This window comes from Salvia hispanica, chromosome 2 (genome assembly GCF_023119035.1).
Source record: "Salvia hispanica cultivar TCC Black 2014 chromosome 2, UniMelb_Shisp_WGS_1.0, whole genome shotgun sequence".
Taxonomy (NCBI): Eukaryota; Viridiplantae; Streptophyta; class Magnoliopsida; order Lamiales; family Lamiaceae; genus Salvia; species Salvia hispanica.
The window spans coordinates 37,648,135-37,671,177 of record NC_062966.1 but is presented as its reverse complement, the minus strand read 5'-3'; the positions used below and the strand labels follow the sequence as shown (position 1 = coordinate 37,671,177).

Here is a 23,043-nt window from a genome sequence, read left to right as displayed (position 1 = left end):
GGAGGCTATTCGCCAAAATGTTGGTGGCCAAGTGATTGGATACTTTTACTGAAGATCTCATTTATGGTTATAATGTGAGGATTTCTTGTTTAGGTAAGAAAGAAAAGATTGTGAAGCTCCCATTGTAATAACTCGGGGAGGAATTCGTGACATTTTTGTATCTTCAACAATGTCTTGTTGATGCTGTGTTCCCCAGCCTTTGATCTCCTTACTAAATCTTGAATCCTAAATCATTAATATTACCTCATTTCCTTCATTTATGTATGCAATAGAGAATATGACACTAATGAGCAATATGTGATCTTAATATATACTAGTACTTGAAATATATAAACAGAAAGCCTGAGATATTCATAATTTCTTAAATTATTTGTGGCTGCTTTGATTTTTGTTTTGGTTAATTGAAAATTTTGGAAGCATAGTTTCAAATTTTGCATATGGAAACAACATACTGTTTTTCCCTCGTACTTCATCAGATATCTCCAAACTCGAGGTATTTGCTCTAACGATCGGATTGTAAATGCCATGATGTTTACTGAATTATTCGAAATTTTCAAATTCTTACGACTTGCAATGCATCCGATGAACGTATTATACCCGGAGTAAACATCGATGAAAAAGATGAAAATTAATCTCTCTTAGCTTCAAACTTGCTATTGTTTTTTTGGATTTCTCCTCGTGTTCCATTATCAAACACAAATGAAGAAAATCGAATATTTATCCTAAGTGATAATTTCATTGTTTTTTGCCCAATTTTTAATCTTATATATAGAAAAAATATAGACCACTTTTGAAAATGGACATGAACTGTAAAATTAAGTTTTTAGTACATTCAGTTCAATTGTCAATTAATCTGCCGTCAAGAATGATGCTATTGTACCCGAATTTTTTGATTCAAATTTATCAATGTACCAATATAATAAGTACTCCCTCCCTCCGTCCGCCATTAGGAGTCTCGGTTACTTTTGCGCATCCATATTGTAAAAATGATAATAAATAGTTAAAGTGGAGAAATATTTCAGTAAGAGAGAGAATAATATTGACAAAAGTCTTCTTATCATTATTTACTCTCCTAGTTTACCATTTTTCAACTTTAACTATTTATTACGTATTATTTTTACAAAACAAGTGTGAAAAAATGACCAGAACTCCTAATGGCGGACGGAGGGAGTAGTACATATGATTTTCATGTTATTTTCATACACTTCATAAGAAAATTAATCGAAAATACTTAAAAATTACTAAGATTATCATTATAACAATATTGCACTATAAATGTAGACGTCCCAATTATCATTTAAACTAAAAATTGCATATATTTGCCGAATACTCCTAGGATTTAATCTGTTGCAAAAAATTAATTCAGTTTATCGATATTTAATTCCCAAAAATTGCAATTAAATTCACAGTACAACGCTTTCAATGATTCAATAATAAATTATGGAAGTTGGTGCGTATTTTATTTATTATCTTTACGACGAAAATAATTGTAGTTAATTTTTCACAAAATCATTTCTATCATCCAATCATCCTCTGTCCCACTAAAAAAACCCCTCTTTCTCGCAGTCTCCCACACAAGGACGCCCAAAATCACTATTTTCAATTTCTACATAAAAATCCGATTGAAATTACGATCCCTCTCTTTGAATTGTGATTTATCGCAGTGTGTCCCGAGCTAATTGATTCAAATTATAGTTCAAGATTTTCATTTGAGGTAAAAAATCAAATCTTTTTCAATTTGGGTTTTGTTGTATGTGGGAACGTTGAACTTGGTTACTTGGAAGTAATTCATGTAAAGTAAGTATTTTTTTGCTTAATTGGTTTCATCTCTAAATGAAAAATGGTTCAACTCGGAAGCCATGTATGCTATGTTTCACTTTCTTGCTCTGTAGCTTGTTTTTGTTGCATTCTTTGTTTTGTTGTGATTAGGGAGATTGCAAAATGCTCAAGCTTTAGTAACTTATTTGATGATATAATACTGATAAAAGTATAATATGATCTTATTTGAGGTTGTGAAGTAGTTCTAGCTGGTATATGATTATCCCATTTGTTTCATATTTGTTAGCAAAGATATATCTTTCTTAGAAAGTCATGTAGATCAGTGCTTGCTCGGTTTTGCAGTCGATAAACAATTTAAGCCATCGGCTGCATTGTCATGCTGAATGTTGCTTCCGGCTGGTGGGATTGGGATGACTTCTACAATGGATGAGATGAACTTGATCCAACAGGCTCAGAGGCATCATCTTGTTCGGGAACTTGGTGAAGAGATTGATTTGGAAATAGGCCCCGGAGATGATGAACATTCTTTTGTGCATAACTCTCTTCTTGGTGTTCAATCGCACGAGCCCTCTGGCAAAGACCTTGCAGACAACAAGCTTATGATGAGTTCTCAGCTATCTAATGAGGATCAGGATTTGTCGAAGGCCCAATCTGCGAAAAGGAAGAAGAAGGTCGTTAAAAGATGGAGGGAAGAGTGGGCTGATACGTATAAGTGGGCGTACGTTGATGTCAAGGATGGAACACCAAGGATATTCTGTTCCGTGTGTAGAGAGTATGGCAGGAAGCATAGAAGAAACCCTTATGGAAACGAAGGGAGTAGGAATATGCAGATGAGTGCTCTGGAGGAGCATAATAATAGCTTGCTTCACAAAGAGGCTCTTCGCCTACAGCAAGCCTCTAAAGAGAAATTAGTCATTGACAAACCCATTTTTGTGAAAGGTGGGTCCTTTTTTTTTTTCTATATTTTGTTTAAATACTAGTAAAAATGTTTTTTTTTTCTTGTTGATGTTTTCATTGTTGTTCCATTTGGTATATACTCTTCTTGCTTAAAGTGGAGCTAAAGAAACCTCGTATTCTTGTTTCTTATATCCTCTATCTATATATGGAGCATGACTGGTTGGTTTGTATATTGTGTTTGGGCTACATCTCGTATCTAGATGTGAGGTTTTCACTATTTCGGTCTCTCATAGCATGATTCCTGGCACAGCTCTCATGTCAAAAACAGCTGGATCTATTGTTGAGGCTGCACTTAGAAGAGATCCTCATGAAGCCGAGTTCATTCAATCTGTGCAAGAAGTGGTTCATTCTCTAGAGAGAGTAATTTCAAAAAATTCCAAGTAAGTTGCTATATACTTATGTTTTCATAGCCAGTGTTTCTTCTCTTGAATTTGTGTTGTCTTATGATGTTTATTGACATTATTATAACTGCTGCAACACTACAGCTCTGTAAATACCATGGAACGGCTTTTAGAGCCTGAGCGTACAGTTATTTTCCGGGTTCCATGGATCGACGATAGGGGTGAAACACATGTCAACCGTGGATATCGTGTTCACTTTAATCAGGCACTTGGTCCATGCAGGGGCGGCCTACGCTTCCATCCATCGATGACCTTGAGCATTGCAAAATTTCTCAGCTTTGAACAGGTTTCTCATGCTTGTGATCTATAAAATCCCAAATTTCGTTGTAAATTTTTGCCATGTTCAAACAATTTCATGTTAGTATTTTGTCACCATTGTATATCTCATTTTCTCCTTTTTGATGATTTTCTTTTCCGACTTTTTCTTCGCTGAAAATCTCTCATTGCTTCTCATTGTTATCTCTATGTAAAATTTCATTAGTAACCCCTAGAAGTTGAAGTTCAATGGACTTTGAGTGAACCCCTTAACAACACCTAATTTCTTTCATGCAGACCTTTAAAAATGCTTTATCTCCATACAGACTTGGAGGCTCTTCGGGTGGAAGTGATTTTGATCCTAAGGGAAAAAGTGACAATGAGGTCGTATTTAACTTTTGTCTGAGTCAATATTTTGAAATTATGTAATTAACCTTTTCTTATTGATATTCTGAACCACACATGCAGATCATGAGGTTTTGCCAGAGCTTCATGAATGAGCTATACCGCTATCTCGGTCCCGACAAGGTATTATCATGGTACTACATTTCGTGAAGGCTCTTCCCATTACATTATTGGCTTTATGACTGCTTCCTCACAATGTAGGATCTCCCTTCAGAGGAGATGGGCGTCGGTACTCGTGAAATGGGCTATTTGTATGGACAATATAGACGTCTGACCGGGCATTCTCAGGTTAAATCTGCTTATATTCATCTGTCCACTGCATATACTCTTCCTTTTTAAACGAATGAAAGGTTCTAGACTCGTTGCTACTTAATAACTAATCATTTGAAACTCATGTTTGTGTAGGGAAGTTTTACCGGGCCTAGAGTAAACTGGCCTGGCTCCAGCCTCAGAACGGAAGCTACTGGCTATGGATTGGTGAATGACATTCTCTTATCTTTTGTATGCAATCTTGAATCTTAATTTGTTGCTAACTCTGCCTTCTTGCTCGTTGCAGGTATTCTTCGCTCAACTTATGCTTGCTGACATGAATAAAGAACTAAAAGGACTAAGGTTCTACTCTTGTCTACATTGCTTTTTCAGGGAATGAAATTGTACTTTGATATAACTTTATTACTTGTGAAAAATGAGTGGGAAACATATAAAATTGTCTCATGGAGAAAGACAAACTCTTCTTGAATCTTGAACTTCTTAAAATGTGCTTCTAGTTCTCAAGAGAATACTGTTATACGCATGCCTTGTTTTATCTTTCCAGATGTGCAGTTAGTGGTTCTGGAAAGATATCAATGCATGTGCTGGAGAAGCTTATTGCTTATGGCGCACTTCCTATAACAGTCTCAGGTTTGTAACGGACTTGCTTTTGCTTGGCGTTTGGCTCAAATTACTCTATTTGAGTGTCCCAACTGTTAGATTCGCTTGTAGTAGCTGAACGGCTGTTAAATTATCTACAGAACTACATTCATTTTCCCACTTCTGTTTGCTTATGATTCACAGATTCAAAAGGTTATTTGGTGGATGAGGATGGGTTTGATTTCATGAAAATATCTTTCTTGAGGGACATTAAAGCTCAGAATCGAAGTTTGAGGTTCGTAAGCTCCCGGTGTGCAGTGTGCACTACAATATTTTTAGAATTCTCCAACTTATTAATATTACCGTCATTACTTGCAGAGACTATTCGAAGACTTATGCTCGTTCAAAGTACTATGATGAGTCCAAGCCTTGGAATGAAACGTGTGATGTTGCATTTCCTTGCGCTTCCCAAAATGAGATTGACCAGTCTGATGCTATCAACTTGGTCAATTCAGGATGCCGCATACTTGTAGAAGGTAATGCCCGATATTTAGCAACCTTTTTGACACAATGGTTGTCCTTTTATCGTCTTAAACTACTTTCTATCCTTTTAGGATCGAATATGCCTTGTACACCGGAAGCGGTTGATGTCTTAAGGAAGGCCAATGTCTTAGTAGCTCCTTCTATGGCTGCCGGAGTGGGTGGGGTATGCTTTTTTCTTATCATAACTTCTTTTAATTTCAAATTTTTTCAATATCTAAAGAAAGCATTTTATTGCCTCAGCCCTCATGTTAACACAGAATCTTGTCATTCCATTAGTATGCTCTTTTTCCTTACCATCTTACGTTCGAACAACATTTAAAACTTTTCGATATTTTACTACAGGTAGTAGCCGGGGAACTTGAACTAAAAGAGTGCAACTTGAATTGGTCACCTGAAGATTTTGAATCCAAACTACAGGTGAGACCTTCAAATCAACCTTTTCTTGGGATTATTGCTACAAACTTTAGGACTTTTGTAATTTTGCTTCCAATTAGGTTATGACTTTCTTTGTTGCATAAATCAAAGCTTCTTTGCATCAATAGATTTTTCCTTAAAACTCCTTTTGTCCTCACAGCAAAGTGCTCGTTGTATAATTTTATCGCCACGATTTATCAAACAGATCATAGAGTGTTCGATCCTCCTAAATAACCTCGAATTTGGTGAAGTGTTCGAACCTAGATTTGTCTACATATCGAGAGTTTGCTTTAGGATGTGTAGATTATCCACCCTCTGTGTTGTGGAGTTCCTACTTCCTAGCCTGTGTTGTCTTCGTTGCAGGTCGGTGACCAACGAGGATCGTATCACATCCTTCTATCCATGACATGATTATTTTGCATTTGCAGGAAGCAATGAAGCAAACCTACCAGAGAGCACTCAAATCAGCAGCTGATTTCGGTTACCAGAAAGAAAGCCCCGAGTAAGGCTAACTTCATCTCCAAATTTCGTATCTTTCTGCTCTAAAACCCGACCATCTCATCTCCTTCATCCGTCGTCTTCTGCTGCAGGTCGTTGGTGCACGGAGCTGCCATCTCTGCTTTCCTGACAATCGCGAGCAGCATGGCCGACCAAGGATGTGTATAATAGGCCGCTGCTCATGGCCACAAAACTTCGCTCCCCTGATCGTTTTCCGGCCTTGAAGGTCGAAGACCGGAGAAGTAGAGAATCACTTGATTGTAAATTGTGTTTCATAGCTACATTAGACTGGTTATAGCTACTCGGATTTGGCCATCAATTGTTTTAATGGAAATAAAAAATCATAATCCCTCAACAAATTATCAAATGCATCAAATTCAAAATGCAGAATTCATAGCCTCAAATAAATAAGAACACAGATTTGATTGATTAGAGAGAAATTATACACATAAACTGGAGAAATCCACGCCTTAATAGTAGTAAATCACAGAGATAGAGCATCAAAACCTAAGCAAAATCGGTATAGAAAAAGCCTAGGCGAGAAGAATCATCAAACCAGCTGAAAACCCTAACCACGCGCCTTGAGCTCGGCGAGGCGCCTGGTGAGATCGTCCTCGTCGACCTTCTCGCTGCTCTTCACGGCGACGGCGTGCGCCGCGGCCTGCGGGAGGCCGACCGACACCTCGAGGCCGTAATCGTCGGCGACCTGCTGCATGAGGCTGTTGACCTCGCCCTCGGGAGTCGAGAGCGAGGTGCTTCCAGCCATGGAGCTCTCCATGAACTCGGCCTGCACCTCCATGTTGACGAACTGGCGCTCGAACTGGTCCATCGTCTCGGACATCTTCTGCAGGTTGCCGGTGGCGAGCGTGGACTCGAGCGATTTGACGATGCTGCCCATGGACTTGCTGATCGAGGTCATCTTCGCCTGCGTGTCGAGGCGCGCGACGACGGCGTCGAGGCGGGAGGAGAGGCGGAGGTAATTCATCTGCTCGTTGCGCTTGCGGATCGAGTTCTCGGCGTAGATCCGGGCGCCGTCCATGTTGCCCTTCTCGATCGCCTTCTTCACCTTCAGTTTCTCCGCCTTCTCCTCCTTCTCGCACTTCCGCGCCTGCCGCTGGAGGCTCTTCGACGTGAATTTCAGATCCATGATCTGCTGCATCAGCTTCTCCGCGTTGCCCATGGCGATTTCTGGAGAGAGGATTTGGAAATTTGGGGAATTGGATTCGGATTGAATTGGAATTGTTGAATTTTGGGGGAAGGGTTTGGGATTTCAAGCCTTTAAATTGTCTTCGCTTTTGGAGCATGGATCGGGTGCCGCGGGTGCAGAGGAAGATATTTTGTAATCCAATTGGGAGGATGTATCCGACCCGGATTAGGAGAAATGGGTCGGGTTTTGATGTGTTGCGCTCTGATTGGATGGATTGTCGGGTAAGTTACCGTTACAACGATTTTTTCCGAAATTCTGCATAATTTCATCTGATTATACATGAATAACAAAAGTTGGAATAGTATAGTACTATTACTAAAGAAGAAGGTTTGTATGGAACAAAAGTTCCAATCACAAATTGTAAATTAGGATAGACACCTAACCAAAAAAACGAACTTTAGAACAAAGATTCTGAATTGAGCAAGATGTGAAAAGGGCCATGTGTAAAAGAACAAATTTTTATTCCAAAAATTTCATTTTTCCATAGTCACTCTGCAACACTGAGGAAGAAAGAGTTATGGTGATGAAGGTTTACTGTATTGTTAATGTTAGCTTTTCTCAAAGTGGCTATTTTTGAGTTTTATTTATTTTCCTGATAGAAACAAAAATTAGCAGTCTTGATTGCCACGTGTAAGCCTCTCCATCCCTGAGCTCGTGTGTCTATTACTAGTAAGATCTATTTTCGTCTTTTTCCCATTTTTCTCTCATTGTCATCTCTTCCGTTTTGACAAAAACAAGGAGGCAAGGATTCTTGTAGGTTTTGACATTTTTGAGAGAGAAGAGAGGAGTTTGTGCAGTTATATTTAAGGAGAAAGAGACCCTTTTTGCTTACATCTTACATTATTGAACAAAATTTAATATTTTTAATCTTGGAGGTGCATTTTTCTTTTTTTAGGGCGTTGGAAATGACCGATAATGACAGGGAACAAGAAGGGTGTGTGTTTGAGATAGCATTGGCGGTTCCCAAATGGGGTGAAAACAGAGGTGATGAGAGAGAGGGAGCTCATTGCGTTGATGTTCTTGTTGAAGAGCTCAGGCAAAATGGGCTCATTGTTGAAAGAGATGATGGCCTTCAAAATGAATTCATCAAGGTTAATTTTTGATCTTTTCATTGTCTCTTGGATTCCTATGTTCAAGTTTCGATCTTTTCGTCGAATCATGTATGGAATCAGTCACATTTTGCTGCATTCTTGATATACATACGTTAGAGTTCTTGGTTCTGTGATTTCCTGCCAAAACTATGCAAAACGACGTCGATTTTGCCCTGATTTGCAGTTGGCAGCATCGGATGAAGTCATTGGAAGGGCTGCAGCTGCATTGCAGTTCAGAAAGCCAACTTATTTAGGTGATTGATTCAGTTACCTCTCATTTTAGCATGTATATATTCTGTAGATTTTGTTCTTGCGATGACCTGTGTCGCCTTCAGGGATGGATCTTCCATTTGAATGGGAGGAGGCCGAGGCTTTCATTAGGCTACCAGATGGCTCCTTGTTCAGTTGGTGCGAACGATTCCATTGCTACAATCACATAATATACGGGATTGTAAGTCGTACATACCTAAAACTCGTTTAAATCAATGTTAGTAGTATGGTTTAGTGAAGGGGTAATCCATTGTTCATATGGAACTACTGTGATAGTTCCACTGAAATCGTATCCGTTTCGTTATAAAAATTAGAGGGTTGGATTCTAATGGAAATCGTGTTAGATATTGTGCAAGAAGTGTATCCGGAGTTCAAGCTGATTAAAGCAGAATTTTGCAGGTAAACACCGCAGAAGAAGTTGTAGTGCTGAGATCCGATTGCAAAGAAGAAAACTGGAAACCGGGCGAATCTCTACTCCTGAAATTAGAGGCAATGGGCGTCGTCAAAGAAGTTTTTCCACTCCATGGTACTCATCTATCTCATATGTTTAAGTTGTTCCAATACAGATATTACAGTAAACCATCATCTATCTTCTTCCTAGATGAAAAGAAGCGAAAGCAACTCCTAAAAAGTTGGGCGATGAACTGGTCAGACGTTACACACCAGCCAATCGATGATATATGTGCCTATTACGGGATGAAGGTAAATGCTCATTCCCAGCTGTCGAACATAATCGTTAAGGGATTATTCTAACTTTGCTTTACTCAAACAATGCATCTCGTGAAGATCGCCACCTATTTTACGTTCCTTGGGATGTATACAAGGTGGTTACTATTCCCGGCTTCGCTAGGTCTTGTAGTGCAGTTGATGGACTTCGGGTAAAATCTGGAACTTTTTCTGCAAGTGCTTATTCTATTTACATAAATCAATCCCAAGAAGCTCAAATCCCCTACCTTTGTTTATGTAGATCGTTGCAATTTGCGGTTCTTCCGTTTTTCTTCATGTCCTTCATATCATGGGTTGTCCTGTTTTTCCAATTCTGGAAACGCAAGAATGCAGCCATTTCAGCTAGGTGTGTGTCCGGTGTTGCTTCAATGAGATCATGTTATTTCTCCTCTCCCGTGTTATATCGTCTTGTTTTCTCTTGTCCGTGTGATGCAGGCTGCAGATATATAATTCAGCCTCTTTGGAATGCGAATATAGATTTATAAAAACGGAGCCAAGCTTGTCCCGGTTTCCCTCAGAACACATGAGGAAACAAAACATAGATAGAATGAAAGAAAAGGCGAATTTCCAGAGGGAAGAGTGGTTTACTTGGCTGCTAAGAGTAAGGAACGACGCCTTCATCATACTGAGCATCATATGTCTCCAGCTACCGTTCGAGTTAGCTTATGCTCATCTCTACGAGGATCTAGGAGCAGATGTTCTAAAGTAAGTATTGGACAAACAAAACCCGCAACTCTATGCTCATTGAAAGGAAACTTAGCTTATCAAATGAAGAAAACTCGAGCATTAGTAATTATTAGCTGTAAACGTGTTCCTCCGTTTGTATTTCCCAGGTTTGGTCTAACGGCAGTTTACCTCCTCGTGATCCAGTACTTCACAAGGATGGGCGGCAAGGTTGCTGTGAAACTTATTAAATACGAAAAATTCGACACTGCAGAGAACAAAGCAAACAGCTTAGTATACAAGGTAGACAGAAAGATGAACACAATCTTTGTCGTCTGAATGCAATTCGACTCTAATTTTGTCCTAAGCAGGTATTTGGCGTCTATTTCATGCAATCGTATATTGGAGTATTTTATCATGCTCTACTGCATCGTAATATCACAACTCTCCGACAACTTCTAATCCAACGTCTGGTTATATCCGAGGTAGAAACGACTTAAATGACACCTTTCTTCGGTAGATTTTACTTTACTTAGTCGTTTTCGGTTTCTTATGCTTGTGCTGGCCCGGTAACTGTGTTTCAGGTGATAGAGAATCTACTGGAAAATGCTATTCCGTATTTGTCGTACAGGTTCAAGAAATACCGAGCTGGCAGGTATATTCGCTTTCTTTATTTTATACTAGCCTTCTAGTCCACCTCCGGGGTGATCGAGTCTGTATCTGAAACATGTGAGCTTCGTGCACCACTTGAAGGAACAAGGGAAAGCGAGACAAAGAGTCGTCAACTGGAAAATCGCGCTTTACTAGGGTCGAGAAGGAGTACCTTAAACCTGCTTACAATGCAAGTATAGGCCAGGAAATCGAAGATGGCCTTTTCGATGGTAATATACGACATGTTATGTCGTTTTAATATGACAAAAGCAGAAGTCTATGATTCGCATGTTAAACTGTTCATATTTGATGTAGTTCGTTGAACTTATTCGGGATATTAACAAATGCTGGCAGATTTTCTGGAGTTGGTGCTGCAGTTCGGAATGATCATGATGTTTGCTTGTGCATTTCCTCTTGCATTCGCCTTCGCAGCAATGGTAGTATTTATGAGCTTTGTAATTCTTGCGTGAAATTGCGGTAATCTAGCAAAAACTGTTGTATAACGATCTCTTATTTTCGCGCTGATTCGCAGAATAACATAACAGAGATTAGAGCAGATGCTCTGAAGTTGCTTGCGATGATGAGAAGGCCCACGCCTCGTGCTGAAGAGACGATCGGAGCGTGGCTAAATATTTTTCAGGTTTCTTGAAAAATTCCATTTCCTAACATCATTTCACCTTGTGAATGTTCTGAACTCGGGTTGTGTTCTGTTTTTTTTTTCAGTTTCTGATAGTGATGTCGATCTGCACTAATAGCGCCCTCCTAGTGTGCATGTACGATCGCGAAGGGAACTGGAATCTCTCGCCCGGGCTTGCTGCGATCCTGGCCATGGAACACGTGCTCTTGTTCATCAAATTTGGATTCTCGAGCATTGTCCCAGAAGTACGCGTTGAATTCAGTGCATTCTCCCGTCCGATTGTTTCTAACTAATTTTTCCTCGTCTAAACAGGAGCCGGCGTGGGTGAGAGCTGCTCGGTTGAAGAATGCGACTCAAGCAGAGCAAGTGTGTACTAGACAACTCTTGAAAAGCCTCTACGGTGATGAGAAATGCTTCGAGGTATTAAGGTCTCACGAATCCAAAAAGGATGCCTAGGGAGGTTGAACAGCCGGTTCTGAGACCTCGCGAGTCGTAGAATACGACCCGGCCCTCGCCTATCATTGGAGAGTGACCGGTGTGATGGTCGTTGTCCGAATGGAACGGACTGTTGTGTTGTATAGTATCACATGCTTATTGTTATATATGTGTATAACTTAGGATTTTGTTTGCAACTAGATGTGTTATGTACCAAAATTAGTTTTTATTTCTGTAAAATAATTGTTGTATATTATACATTTATATTTTTTGAAGAAAACACCATTGAAATTTCTAGAACTGCCATGAAATTTGTTATCTCACTTTTTTTTGCAATTGAAATATTAAATTTAAAGATCATGTCACGGTGGACTAAATCCGAGACCTTTGGTCTCAGACTCCTATCGGAATGTTAGGTCATTTTCCTGATTTTCGAGAGCCGTCAACTTCCCTGGCAACTGCTTTAGCCCATTTCTTGATTTCATCCTTGAGCTTGGCTGAGTCCAAGTGCTTGAGAGACTTCACACCGGGACCAATGGCTATCTCCGTGAACCAGAAGCCGGCCTTTGAGTTCGAACCCGAACGCCTTCGTTTCACTCCATTGCCGGAGTTCTTGATGCTCTCTGAATGTGCTGAGGCTTCCTTAAAAGATACAGATTTGGCTATGGAATTCTCTTTCATCTAATCGATATGAGATATGTTTGTTGATTTATTTATATGAGACAAAATAATTGAAATAGAGTGGTGATTGTTATGTAACTTCCAAGTATCACAACTTAATCTAATTAATCTACCAATCTCTAATTAAAAACGAGTTGACTTGATAATGATTCGAACTCCTAGAAGGGAAGCATATTATTTATGTGGGAATTTTCGAATTTTGTTGAGAATTTGACTTGATTATTTTGCGTGTGAGTTTTTGTGAGAGTTTTCCAACACGCTGCTTTTCCTTGTTTGCCAAGTTGAGGCCATTTCTAAGTATCCAACCAGGATTATAATCGAAATTCTTGTAATAGTAGTAATATTTTAATTTAAATTTGGCATCATCACGTTACGTCATTCAGATGCATATATTTAATGGTGTTATTGAATCAATTTAGGAACTCTACGATGAAAAAAATGTGACGTCCCGCCAAAAATGGTGTGTTGATCGTCGCTGACAATGGATGGTAAAGACTGAGAAGAAAGATTAGAACCCTAATTCCGAAGAGCTAGGAGGAGATGGTGCACTATAAAGTCAGCAACACCCACAAACATCGAATATTAGAGTCTTTTTGCCCTCATGGGCCAACGATGGGATCAGTCGACGACCCTACCCTATCCTGGATCCTCCACTGAATTGAATTGGGTTGAGTATTTCAAATGTCCCATTCTAAGTAGTAGTAGCATAAATTATCTATTTGAAAATTCATAATCAGTATTTTTTATACAAATGCTAGTTAATTAGAGGTTTAATTTACTACTTGTGTTAAAAGTAATAAGTTCCGACAACCTTAAGCTTGAACCTTTCATTTTCTGTCTATACTTCAATTTCATATTTATTCCCACGTAATCTTTCATTTTTCACCCAATAAAATTTCATCAATGTTAGTGGAGTATTAAACACAACCAATTTAGGAAAAAAACATAAATTGAAAAATGAAAACCATGAGCATCTTTACATTTACAAAACATCAAGTAATACTGATTTTTGAGAGATCTATAGTGAAAAAAAACAAGTGCAAAATTTTTGGTATTTTATGGCTGCTATGAAGCTGCAAACTCTGGTCATGTCCCTTCATCCACCGGAGTCCGATCTCCGGGAGCTGCCGAGGCGCTGGCTGACCTGGCGTGCATAGGTGGCAACGGCTTTTGCCCATTTCTTGATCCCTTCCTTCAACTTGTCCGAATCCAAGTGCTTGAGAGACTTCACGCTGGGATCAATCGATATCTCCATAAACGAGAAGCACGAGCTCGAGCTCGTGCGCCTTTTCTTGGCTCCATTGCCGGAGTAATTGACGGTCTCTGGAGCTGACTCTTTAAAAGATGCAGATTTTCCTAAAAAATGATCTTCCATGAAGAGGAAAAGAGTTGGCTTTGAGTTGTTTTGTTTTTGTTCATGTATTTATAAGATGGAATTTGATTCATTGTTGACTTGAGACTTCGTCGTAATATTCTCCTATGAATTACAGCGATACCACCTTGATCCAAAAGTCTTCCAACCTCAAAAAGTATGCCTATGATTTGAGTTTATATTTTTATACTATATGGGATTTTACTTTTATTTAGCATTTTATTTTGGTGTGAATTTGTGGAGAATTGCTGACCTGGCTCATGGAATATTTTAGATTCTGGAAGGAGAGTTTTCCAACACGCCTCATGCCAAGAACGAACAGATAGGAAATTCATGAAAAAATGTGATTTTTATTTGGATTGGAATTCCCGATCTGACAGAAAGTATAAATCCACAAGGCAAATGAGAAGAAAAGGACTATAAATAAGGGAACAGGTTGATTTATAGGCATATATTGGTCCAAAAAATAAATACCATAGCTCCACTCAATAAAATCTGAACCATATATAAGTGCACGAAATAGACATGGTAAAAAGACAACTGCAAAAAATTTGGTCTCGATGGCACGCATAAGTGCACGAAATAGACATGAAAAGAAACTCAGGCTTATCCATCGGCTGCTTAACATACTCTAACCCGGATCTAGGCAGTTATTCTCTGCCTGTTCTTCTTCTTGGCTCCGGACTTGGAAACCTTGAGGCTTCTGTTAACAACACTTAGCCTTGCAAGTGCTGCCTTCTTCAGGTCCGGCCTGTAATGGTTATCAGCCACCTGCAATCACAAGAAACAGTGTTAATAAACAGCATCCACATGGCCTGTAATGGAGTATGATTGTTTTTAGTTAAGCAACATTATCAACTTGATCTATTTCCTTTATAAAGATCATCATCTGAGAAGAGTGTTATTTAGCACAGCAAAGGATTCTAAAACTCATGAGATAAGACCACGAAAGAGAGCTGAGCATATAAACAACACTAAACATTTTTACTAAAACAGTTTGGCCACATTAAGACTTCCAATGATAAGTTTATCACTAGCGTAGACTCAAACTATGCAAAAGTTGAAATATAACATACATCAAGCACTAGCAGAAACATGGTCTATGTTATATTACCTGATTGACGACAGCCTTTGCCATGCGGTTGAATTCCTTCTTCATGAGAGACTTGTTAAGCAAAGTGGAGGGCTTGTTCTGTTTCTTGGTCTTAGTCGTTGCAAGCAGCACAGACTGATCCTTTCCTGGTTGAATGGTCACAGTTTTCTTGTTTGCCAACCCTATCAAATACAATCCATTAGCAAAAATATGCACATAGTAGAGTTCAATTCGACGGATAGTGCATACACAGCCAACTTTCAAGTTTCAACAGATATCCAATCAATAACCAATTAGCAAACTTCAGCAATCCAGCAAATGTAGCACAAAAACAATCAAAATCTCTGTTCTCTCCATTTAACAATTGATGCATAAACAAAAGCAATACTTTTGTAAAACTCTTCAAACCAAAACAGAGATGCACTGAAAATTGTCCATACAAATGCTAGCCATACATAGATTTGCGATCCATTAAAATCGTCTGAGATTCACAACAAGAACTATTTCACAATTAAATGGTGAATGATAATCCAAAAATCTTTTAAAATAACCGAATCAATCCTATCACTCTTTAATCGAAAAAAACACGAACATAATTTCATTGATTGGTGTTTATCATATTGTTTCAATCAATGACAAGAGAAATCAAGTTCGAGAAACAAACCAGAGTGCTTGTAGGAGTGCAAGTTGTAGAGATTGTTAGGCTCCTTGCTGAACTTCACACTGGCGGTTCCGTTCCCGAACTCCTTCACCAAAAACGAATTGTTCTTCTTCACGATCTCCCATATCAGCTGCCCAGGAACCGTCGCCATTTCTGACACAAAACAGCAAAGTTAAAATCAAATAAGAATCATCAATGCTTGAATTGCATCTACACACCGCTGACGAGCGAGAATTAACCTGATTGGAGAGAATGGGGAATCGAGGGTTTCACAGAGAGGCGGCCTTGAGGAATAACGAAGAAGACGATGTTGTGAAATATATGTGTGATTCGGGAATTGGGGCATAAACCCTAACGAGATACAATGACAGAATTGCCCCTCCGTATGCTGTTACCTAAAATTACAAAAATGCCCCTACGATTCCTATCAAAGAAATGTGGGATAAGTAGAAAGTCCGTACAAAATGTTTCACCAATATTTCAATTGAGTACAAAATATTTTAATTTAATAAATATCATACAACAAGTTTGATTAATGGTATGAATTAGTACATTCCATCTAAAATCACAAACACTATTACTTTTTCTTATTTTTCTCCAAAAATTATGCCCTAAAAAACATGATATTATTTCTCTAAATAATACCTTATGCATTGCCATATAAGCATTTTATCAAGTAATGAATTCACATTTAACTTTCAGCTAATATTTGTAGCTAATTTTAGAATCAAAATGATTAAAAATAAGAAAAAATAACGATGATGGTGATTTTTAGACCGAATGTACTAATTTTAAACACTAATCAAACTTTTTATATGATACTCCCTCCGTCCCACATAATTTTACCCAATATTCCATTTTAGTCCGTACCACGTAATTTTACTCATTTCACTTTTATCATTTTTGGTAGTGGACCTCATATTCCACTGACTCATTCTTACTCACATTTTATTATAAAACCAATACTTTAAAAGTAGGATCCACATTCCACTAATTTTTACATTTCTTAAAATCTGTGTCAAATCAAACTGTGTAAAATTATGTGGGACGGAGGGAGTATTTGTTAGCTTAAAATATTTTGTACTCAATTGAAGCATTGGTGAAACATCTTGTACATAAGTATAATTACCTACGAAATGTTTAGTGATAATAACTGAGATTATGTATAAGCCGTTAGATTTGATTTTTCGATGATCGAGATTAATTGCATGGCGGAATCTGTAAAGGGTAATTTGGTAAAATCGTATACCACACACGTCCTTTCATCTTCACTCCTTTTCTTCTCCACGACGCTTCGTTCTCTTCAAAATTGAATCATTTGCTCTCCAAAACTGATTCTCGATATTTTGAAATCCCTATCCATTTCAAACTCGATATTTCAGTTCATCAATCGGAAAATGGGACAATCGACTAATCTTCCAAAATCAAAAGGTATTAACCGTTTATAATTCCTAAATTTATTAGTATTCAAGTATCGGTTGAAGATCACTGTTACTGATTGCATTATGGTTCATTACATTTAGATTTTGTGGCTGTTTATTTGATTGTGGATTTTAGTTCATAATGTGGATGTTTGATCGGTTATAGAATGCTAAACTTAACTTTCAAATCACAAATCATGTGTAGAATTTCATTAATTTCATCTTCTTAATATATGGAATGAATTCCTGACAAAATGATTGGACATTCAATATCTATGAACAGTAGTTAATCTGGAAAAAAGGAAAGAGTTCAGATTGTATATTTTATAACTGTTAATATACATATTGCTCACTATACAGAATTTTGCTTTGTATTTACACATTTACAGATTTTCAATGAGATTATATCTTTTCATAGTTCAGAATCGTATGTTTGTTTGTTGATTGGTTATGTATACAGGTTTAGTACTGATTGGTGTATAGATTTTCCTCTCTAGGAATACATATTCATTGTTTACATAATTTTTCATATAAATTTTTTTTTTCAGGTACCAAACGGCCTGCTGCCCGTTCCTCGGATATTGAGTCCGACGCTGCCACCTTGAGGGCCCGGAAAATACAGGAGCTAATGGCCGCAACGGATAAAGTAAGGGAAGCAAGATCTGAATTCTTTACGCAATTAAAAGATTTGCCACCGGATCTAAGGAGGTTAAAGTCCATCAAGATTGTATGCTACGCGATGATGAAGCTTTTGGGGTATTCACAAGCTGAACCACAAAATGGAAAAGAAGTAGATCTTGTGTCAATGATGAGACAGGCAATGAAGGAGGAGAAGTGTGATTGCCCGAAAGGGATTGAGGCCATGGAACACATAGTGAAGGCCATAGAACGCAGATCTGAATTTATACGAAACTTTTGCATGCCAAGGGATGAGGTAAACATATTGCTGATAATTGTAATACATATTTCAATATGTAATATACTGACTACTGATTTTTTTGTTGTCGTTGTTGTTGCTGTTGTCAGGTTCCTGAGCCTGAGGGCGGGAGAGTTGGGGATGATGATGCTGTGGCTACAAATGCTATTGAGGTGAATAGGATTATTCAAATTAGATTTAGGCATTGATAATCTATTACTAAAACATGTTCTTTGTTTTTCAGGCCGAACAAGATGTTCCTGAGGCTGATAATCCTGAGGTAATATTAAATTGAACATACAGATTATGTTTTGAAAAAATAATTGTGTTTTCACAAACATACGATGATTATATCAGGTTTAGTTCCATCCGATGATCGTTTTGGTAAAGGAAAAACATTGGAGGTGAATGAAGAACAAGAACAGAATGTTTTGGATCCATTATAAAGATGACCAGAATTTTATGCTTTTGCTTAATAGTATGTGACAACCATACACTTATTAATATGTTTAACTCATGTCATTTTCAATGTTTTAGACTCTATCCACTATCTGCTTTTGTTGAGACACTTTTCTTACTAGTGTATCTAAAACTTTTGTTATTCTAGTCATCTGGTGGATGTTTCCTATATTGCAAACTGAGTATTAGACCCTCGCCAACCATACTCAAAAAATAAGTTTTGGTGTAGAAATCTTCTTCAACCATTCACCAAATTCAAACTTATTTTTAGTGTTTTTGGTTAAACAGCACTAAATATAGTGCTACTGCAAAAATTATGTGAGATAAAAACTAAAAATCTCAACTAAATTGTGTTGTATTCAAATTTGCGGAAATGTCAAGTATTTCAACTTTCACATCATACACAATTTTCTCCAAATACAAATTAATGTGACAATTAAGAAAATTATCAAGGTTATAACTTTATTGGCTATTCAGACCATTTCTCAGCAGATTACTAAACACACACACACAAGAGAGAAAGATTTACAAAAACAAATGCAGAAATCAACAAATATTAAAAGTTAGTTGATTCCAAAATTCTGAAAGCAGTCTACAATTTCATCTAGCAAAGTGATGAACACCTCAAGCTAATTATACACAGCCAAAGCAGCCTAATCTCGCCACTCCGGCCACTGTACACTTCCCGCGACTCACTCCAGCCGTCTGTCCGATCAGAGGAGATGATCTTCAGGCACTACCCGTTGCAGCCCGATGAGGCGCAGAGCAGTTCAAGGCTGCATTGATCCTACTGAAAACTACATTCAACGGAACACAGGCTATCGAAGGACCCTTGAGCTTCTCTCCCGCCGGCTTCTTCTTCTGCACTTGGCCTTGCCTGTGAGCACCTGTTAACGAAGACAGCGTCCTGATCTTCTTCGACAAGAGCCCGTTCCTCCTCGTTTTCTGACGTTTGGTCCCCGAGCGCCGCTTGTTGGGCGGCCTCCCGCGCGGCTTCCGGTCATAGGCCGTGTCGTCATTTAGAAGAAAAGTGCAGGCATTACTCGGTTTGCCTTGGAGCTCCGAGCTGCTGCTGTAACATTCAGAAATACCGAGTATATCATCACAAAAGCCGTCGTCCAACACCTCGATCGACAGTGGGTGGCCGATGATGGGCTGGCCCCGCAATTTGCTCATCAGAGAGATATACGGGACACCCTCCGGCCGGTGGCTGGATTTCACCTCCACGTTGACATCGCACAAGCCAGAACCTGCGGTATGGTGCCCAAGCGAAAAATCGGAGGAGTCGTACTTCGGGTTAACTGTCAAACGAGACTGACGATAGGGAAGCAGCCTCTGGGGCGCGGCCATTTCAGCCGTTGATCCTCGTGTTTGAGAGTCTTTGTGAGTGGTCCGGCTCCACCCACGGAAGTCTTCGAGCTGTATGTCTGATATAAGGGATCCACCAACCCGGTTAGGGTCCACATTCCGACTAGAGCTGGCTGCAAAGTCATCCCGTCTGACACCAGTCACATGTGTATCGGCCTCATCATCCATATCCACCTTCCTCGAACGAGAATTCCTCTTCCCTTTCAGCTGCCACTCCGAGGTACCTTTCTCTATCCTCTGGCCAACAGCATGAACATCAGCGGTGCCTGAACTAGTAGAACCCGTCTCATTGTGCTCCTCATTTCCTAAAGACATAGTCTCGACATGACTACTCTGGCTCGACTGGGCTCCAGCACCGACCTGAGCCTTTTCTGATGCACCACAATCAGTCGTGGACAAACCTGCAGGAATAAAGAAAAATCGCATCAAGAGTTAAGAACCACAGATAATGCAATGTAACCCTAGCCGATGATTTATTATACCTGCAGATAGCTTTTCTTCAGCAACAAGAGACACATCGAACAACCCGTTTGAAGATACATTCTCTGGAATCTCTAGCATGCTGGAAATTTCACTCTCCTTCGGTTTGGATCCAAGGAAGGCATCTGCATGCATATGCGTGCTCAACGACATCACATTCTCGCAGGTACTATCTGAATTGTTATTCATTGCAAGAGTGTTGCTTATCTTCGATTCATTCGATTCTAATTCAGAAACTTTGCTCTCAGATGCTACAGGAACAGAAGATCCAGCAGGACTAGAGTGTTGATCAGAAACAACAGGAGCAGATAACATGGGCGTACACTCCAGAACTTTCGCTAGCGGGCGGCGGCGGTTTCTCTTTTTCAGGAATTCATGAACATGTGCAACCTGAGATCTCTTTCTCCTTGTCGACGACGACACGCCCATCCCCAGGTCCTCAAGTCCTCTCATACGCTTTACTCCTTCGCTTCCATCATCTGAATCGTTCGGAGTTCTCCGCCGCTTAGGCTCTTCCTTAACTGCACCTGCATGATATGGTTCCTCAAATGAAACCCCGGAATGTGACGGTTCTGGGGCTGACTCTGGATCATCTGCGGAAATACTTAAATTCTCATCCATATCTTCAGCCCCCTCGACACGATGAGGTTGCTCCCCAGATTGTGAAATTGGTTCAGAAGGCAATTCCGATTCCTGGTAGTCTTTCCCAAGACGAGCACTCTCCAGTTCAAGTGCGTGCAAGATAGCATCTTCTCTTCGAGCATATTTGACTGCCTTTTTGGAAAGTAGAGTTGTAGATGCCTTTGCTTTCTCAATGCAATCATCATACTCCCCGCATCGAAAGGCTTTCACCCGTTTCGACTTCTCTAGATTATACCAATCCCTGGAAGAGTATTGACAAGAATTTAGATCAATATACAGTCAGCATGAATTACATGTGTAGGAAAGACAAGTTCGGTTTCTCATCTAAAAACACCTTTTCAAGTTCATACTAACTGAAGCAAGTAAGGAGGCCAAAACAATAGGAAAGCTACAAAACCAACAAGATAAGACAATCTACTCCCGGTTATAATCCTACCTTCTCTTATAGAGTTAAGAGTATATGTAAAGAAAAAGGTAGGGAGGAGAAGCACCATATTTATCTGCGGAATCAAACTTATTCCCACCATACCAGATATTCTTCTCCATTTTAGAATGAAACAGAACGTTAAAGAGTAAAACTATTAACCTTTAGCAACTGAATTAAGAAGTCTAATAACCCTCCAGAACATTGTCAAAATGCCGATAACACGTTATCCAAAATCCCCTTCTAAAAACATGTGGATACAGCAAAACAACCAAAGAAGCAACAGTGAAAAATTGACATATAAATCAAGATCAAATTTTCAGATAACAAAAAATTGGCGAAACCAATATCGACCTTCTTTCTTCTCCGTTTCTAGAGACAAAGGGAAAGCATAGGTTCCAAATTATGTTCCTCAGGAAAAAGAAAAGTCTATATGCTTAATGATAGCTCAATATCAACAGCAATACTAAGCCATACTATATGAGATAACTTCACCAAAACTCGAATAATCATCACAACCATGTGCCATTCTTGAAATACTTTTTTCTTCAAAATCTTTTTAATAGAACCATCTCTTATGACTGATTCTCTCCCCCTCTCCCATCTAAAAGCATAATCAGAACCATTTATATGACTGAAGAACACACAATCAGCATCCAATAAATCATAACAATTCAATAAAAGAAGCACACACCACAATCAGCATTCTACCAAATCATAAAATTCAATCAAGGAAACAATCAGTAGGGTCAAACTCAATGCTTACACACTCGCATCCTCTCTACCAAGGAGCTTCACAGGGGTCCCTGATCTGGGCGTCGGCACACACCCCTCGGGCAGTTCCTCGGGGCCGAGAATCCGACCGGGCCACCACGAACCGTTTCTCCTTCGAACCCAAACCAACCCGCCGACAGATATATCAATGGCCTTGCTAGGCTCCTCACTGGAGCTTCCCATTCAGAAACCAAAACCCACAAAAATTAGGTATCTCAAACCGAATTGAACCAATAGCAAAACACCATCAAACAAAGCCCTGGTAAAATCCCAAACCCTCGCGCACCAGCAGCTGAATTCCTTCTAATATCTACAAAATTTAGGGGAAAAAACAGAAATCAGATAAAAGATTTCCACAAAACACACTGGTACAAGCTCGAGGAGAAGATTGGAGGGCTAATCCGGTAAAATTAGAGCATGAAACCAAAATTAGGAAAAGGAAAGATAGACCCACAACGCAGGCTAATCGGGATTAGAAAGAGAGAGCTAGATCTGGCTAAAGAAATTAGGCAGAAAAAAGTTTTCTTTTTTCCGATTATTCCTCCCTCAATTTCAGGGAAAATCCAAAATCCATAAATTGTTTCATCTCACATTCTAAGAGAAAGCTCTGCTATTCTCCTCCGACGCGGTTCGGATTTCATATCAAGATATTAGCTTTATAGATGCAGAGAAACAAGCAGAAGATGTAGAGAAGTGTGTGTGCTCTCTGTGAAGAAATGGGATCAATAGCTATCTAGACCTTTTAGTATCATGAAACAGAGGAGAAGAGAGCTCATGGAAGAGAGAGATTCTTGAAAATCCTAATAAAACTTTTTCTATTTTATTAAATTTTGTAATCAGGCACGGCAAGGTGTATATTCCTTTCGCTACACCTGTCCTACATGCATCAAATTGGTTAAAATTCTCATCAAGATTTGATTTTTGACGGCTCTGATTGATTTCAGGTGAATTTGATTAAGGCCTTTTGTATG

General features: G+C 39.1%; 6 protein-coding genes across 10 annotated transcripts; 3 read left to right on the top strand and 3 right to left on the bottom strand.

Annotated features, from left to right (window-relative positions):
* Positions 1-1,507: 1,507 nt before the first annotated feature.
* On the top strand, positions 1,508-6,463 carry LOC125205360 (NADP-specific glutamate dehydrogenase). Its single transcript, XM_048104242.1, has 16 exons — positions 1,508-1,714; positions 2,122-2,718; positions 2,987-3,116; positions 3,222-3,423; positions 3,690-3,776; positions 3,861-3,920; positions 3,999-4,085; positions 4,203-4,274; positions 4,354-4,409; positions 4,612-4,697; positions 4,851-4,941; positions 5,025-5,182; positions 5,261-5,352; positions 5,532-5,606; positions 6,032-6,105; positions 6,194-6,463. Exons 2-16 carry the CDS (start codon positions 2,163-2,165, stop codon positions 6,267-6,269), a joined length of 1,902 nt encoding a protein of 633 aa, XP_047960199.1. The 5' UTR covers positions 1,508-1,714; positions 2,122-2,162; the 3' UTR covers positions 6,270-6,463.
* A 42-nt stretch (positions 6,464-6,505) lies between these two features.
* Positions 6,506-7,372, bottom strand: LOC125205361 (ESCRT-related protein CHMP1B). The gene has a single exon (XM_048104243.1). The coding sequence runs from the start codon at positions 7,279-7,281 to the stop codon at positions 6,670-6,672; it is 612 nt and encodes a 203-aa protein (XP_047960200.1). The 5' UTR covers positions 7,282-7,372; the 3' UTR covers positions 6,506-6,669.
* Positions 7,373-8,044: 672 nt separating this feature from the next.
* On the top strand, positions 8,045-12,081 carry LOC125207495 (anoctamin-like protein At1g73020). 3 transcript variants are annotated; one of them, XM_048106866.1, is made up of 17 exons: positions 8,045-8,061; positions 8,204-8,399; positions 8,584-8,653; positions 8,735-8,850; positions 9,069-9,195; positions 9,271-9,371; positions 9,456-9,547; positions 9,637-9,741; positions 9,831-10,100; positions 10,229-10,361; positions 10,430-10,543; positions 10,643-10,713; positions 10,812-10,939; positions 11,064-11,146; positions 11,242-11,349; positions 11,433-11,591; positions 11,659-12,081. In XM_048106866.1, exons 2-17 carry the CDS (start codon positions 8,214-8,216, stop codon positions 11,800-11,802), a joined length of 2,007 nt encoding a protein of 668 aa, XP_047962823.1. In that variant the 5' UTR covers positions 8,045-8,061; positions 8,204-8,213; the 3' UTR covers positions 11,803-12,081. The 3 variants fall into 3 exon arrangements, with proteins under 3 accessions (XP_047962823.1, XP_047962824.1, XP_047962822.1); XM_048106865.1 differs by lacking the exon at positions 8,045-8,061 and adding an exon at positions 8,077-8,104; XM_048106867.1 differs by lacking the exon at positions 8,045-8,061 and having other exon boundaries at positions 8,069-8,399; positions 11,476-11,591; positions 11,659-11,799.
* Positions 12,082-14,288: 2,207 nt separating this feature from the next.
* LOC125204275 (60S ribosomal protein L28-1-like) lies at positions 14,289-15,929 on the bottom strand. 2 transcript variants are annotated; one of them, XM_048102879.1, is made up of 4 exons: positions 15,828-15,929; positions 15,592-15,741; positions 14,949-15,109; positions 14,289-14,605 (listed from the first exon to the last, which is right to left on the bottom strand). In XM_048102879.1, exons 2-4 carry the CDS (start codon positions 15,737-15,739, stop codon positions 14,477-14,479), a joined length of 438 nt encoding a protein of 145 aa, XP_047958836.1. In that variant the 5' UTR covers positions 15,740-15,741; positions 15,828-15,929; the 3' UTR covers positions 14,289-14,476. The 2 variants fall into 2 exon arrangements, with proteins under 2 accessions (XP_047958836.1, XP_047958835.1); XM_048102878.1 differs by having other exon boundaries at positions 15,592-15,747; positions 15,835-15,892.
* A 973-nt stretch (positions 15,930-16,902) lies between these two features.
* Positions 16,903-18,531, top strand: LOC125208419. Its single transcript, XM_048108023.1, has 5 exons — positions 16,903-17,019; positions 17,558-17,943; positions 18,036-18,098; positions 18,170-18,205; positions 18,283-18,531. Exons 1-5 carry the CDS (start codon positions 16,986-16,988, stop codon positions 18,286-18,288), a joined length of 525 nt encoding a protein of 174 aa, XP_047963980.1. The 5' UTR covers positions 16,903-16,985; the 3' UTR covers positions 18,289-18,531.
* Positions 18,532-18,908: 377 nt separating this feature from the next.
* On the bottom strand, positions 18,909-22,853 carry LOC125205822 (uncharacterized protein At1g51745-like). 2 transcript variants are annotated; one of them, XM_048104970.1, is made up of 4 exons: positions 22,664-22,853; positions 22,065-22,382; positions 20,235-21,115; positions 18,909-20,153 (listed from the first exon to the last, which is right to left on the bottom strand). In XM_048104970.1, the coding sequence occupies exons 2-4, from the start codon at positions 22,253-22,255 to the stop codon at positions 19,114-19,116; spliced, it is 2,112 nt and encodes a 703-aa protein (XP_047960927.1). In that variant the 5' UTR covers positions 22,256-22,382; positions 22,664-22,853; the 3' UTR covers positions 18,909-19,113. The 2 variants fall into 2 exon arrangements, with proteins under 2 accessions (XP_047960927.1, XP_047960928.1); XM_048104971.1 differs by having other exon boundaries at positions 22,812-22,827.
* Positions 22,854-23,043: the final 190 nt, after the last annotated feature.

Bases quoted from the DNA above. Each gene is read 5' to 3' on its own strand.
- LOC125205360 (XM_048104242.1), top strand. From the start codon at position 2,163: ATGTTGCTTCCGGCTGGTGGGATTGGGATGACTTCTACAATGGATGAG. The intron at 4,410-4,611 runs GTTCTACTCTTG...TTATCTTTCCAG, and splicing joins AAAGAACTAAAAGGACTAAG to ATGTGCAGTTAGTGGTTCTG. The intron at 5,353-5,531 runs GTATGCTTTTTT...ATTTTACTACAG, and splicing joins TGGCTGCCGGAGTGGGTGGG to GTAGTAGCCGGGGAACTTGA.
- LOC125205361 (XM_048104243.1), bottom strand. From the start codon at position 7,281: ATGGGCAACGCGGAGAAGCTGATGCAGCAGATCATGGATCTGAAATTC.
- LOC125207495 (XM_048106866.1), top strand. From the start codon at position 8,214: ATGACCGATAATGACAGGGAACAAGAAGGGTGTGTGTTTGAGATAGCA. The intron at 10,544-10,642 runs GTAGAAACGACT...ACTGTGTTTCAG, and splicing joins AACGTCTGGTTATATCCGAG to GTGATAGAGAATCTACTGGA. The intron at 11,147-11,241 runs GTAGTATTTATG...GCTGATTCGCAG, and splicing joins CATTCGCCTTCGCAGCAATG to AATAACATAACAGAGATTAG.
- LOC125204275 (XM_048102879.1), bottom strand. From the start codon at position 15,739: ATGGCGACGGTTCCTGGGCAGCTGATATGGGAGATCGTGAAGAAGAAC. The intron at 15,110-15,591 runs GTTTGTTTCTCG...TGTATTTGATAG, and splicing joins GCACTCCTACAAGCACTCTG to GGTTGGCAAACAAGAAAACT. The intron at 14,606-14,948 runs GTAATATAACAT...TTGTGATTGCAG, and splicing joins CAAAGGCTGTCGTCAATCAG to GTGGCTGATAACCATTACAG.
- LOC125208419 (XM_048108023.1), top strand. From the start codon at position 16,986: ATGGGACAATCGACTAATCTTCCAAAATCAAAAG. The intron at 17,020-17,557 runs GTATTAACCGTT...TTTTTTTTTCAG, and splicing joins TAATCTTCCAAAATCAAAAG to GTACCAAACGGCCTGCTGCC. The intron at 18,099-18,169 runs GTGAATAGGATT...TTTGTTTTTCAG, and splicing joins TGGCTACAAATGCTATTGAG to GCCGAACAAGATGTTCCTGA.
- LOC125205822 (XM_048104970.1), bottom strand. From the start codon at position 22,255: ATGGGAAGCTCCAGTGAGGAGCCTAGCAAGGCCATTGATATATCTGTC. The intron at 21,116-22,064 runs GTAAGCATTGAG...ATACTCTTCCAG, and splicing joins GGTAGAGAGGATGCGAGTGT to GGATTGGTATAATCTAGAGA. The intron at 20,154-20,234 runs GTATAATAAATC...TTATTCCTGCAG, and splicing joins TGAAGAAAAGCTATCTGCAG to GTTTGTCCACGACTGATTGT.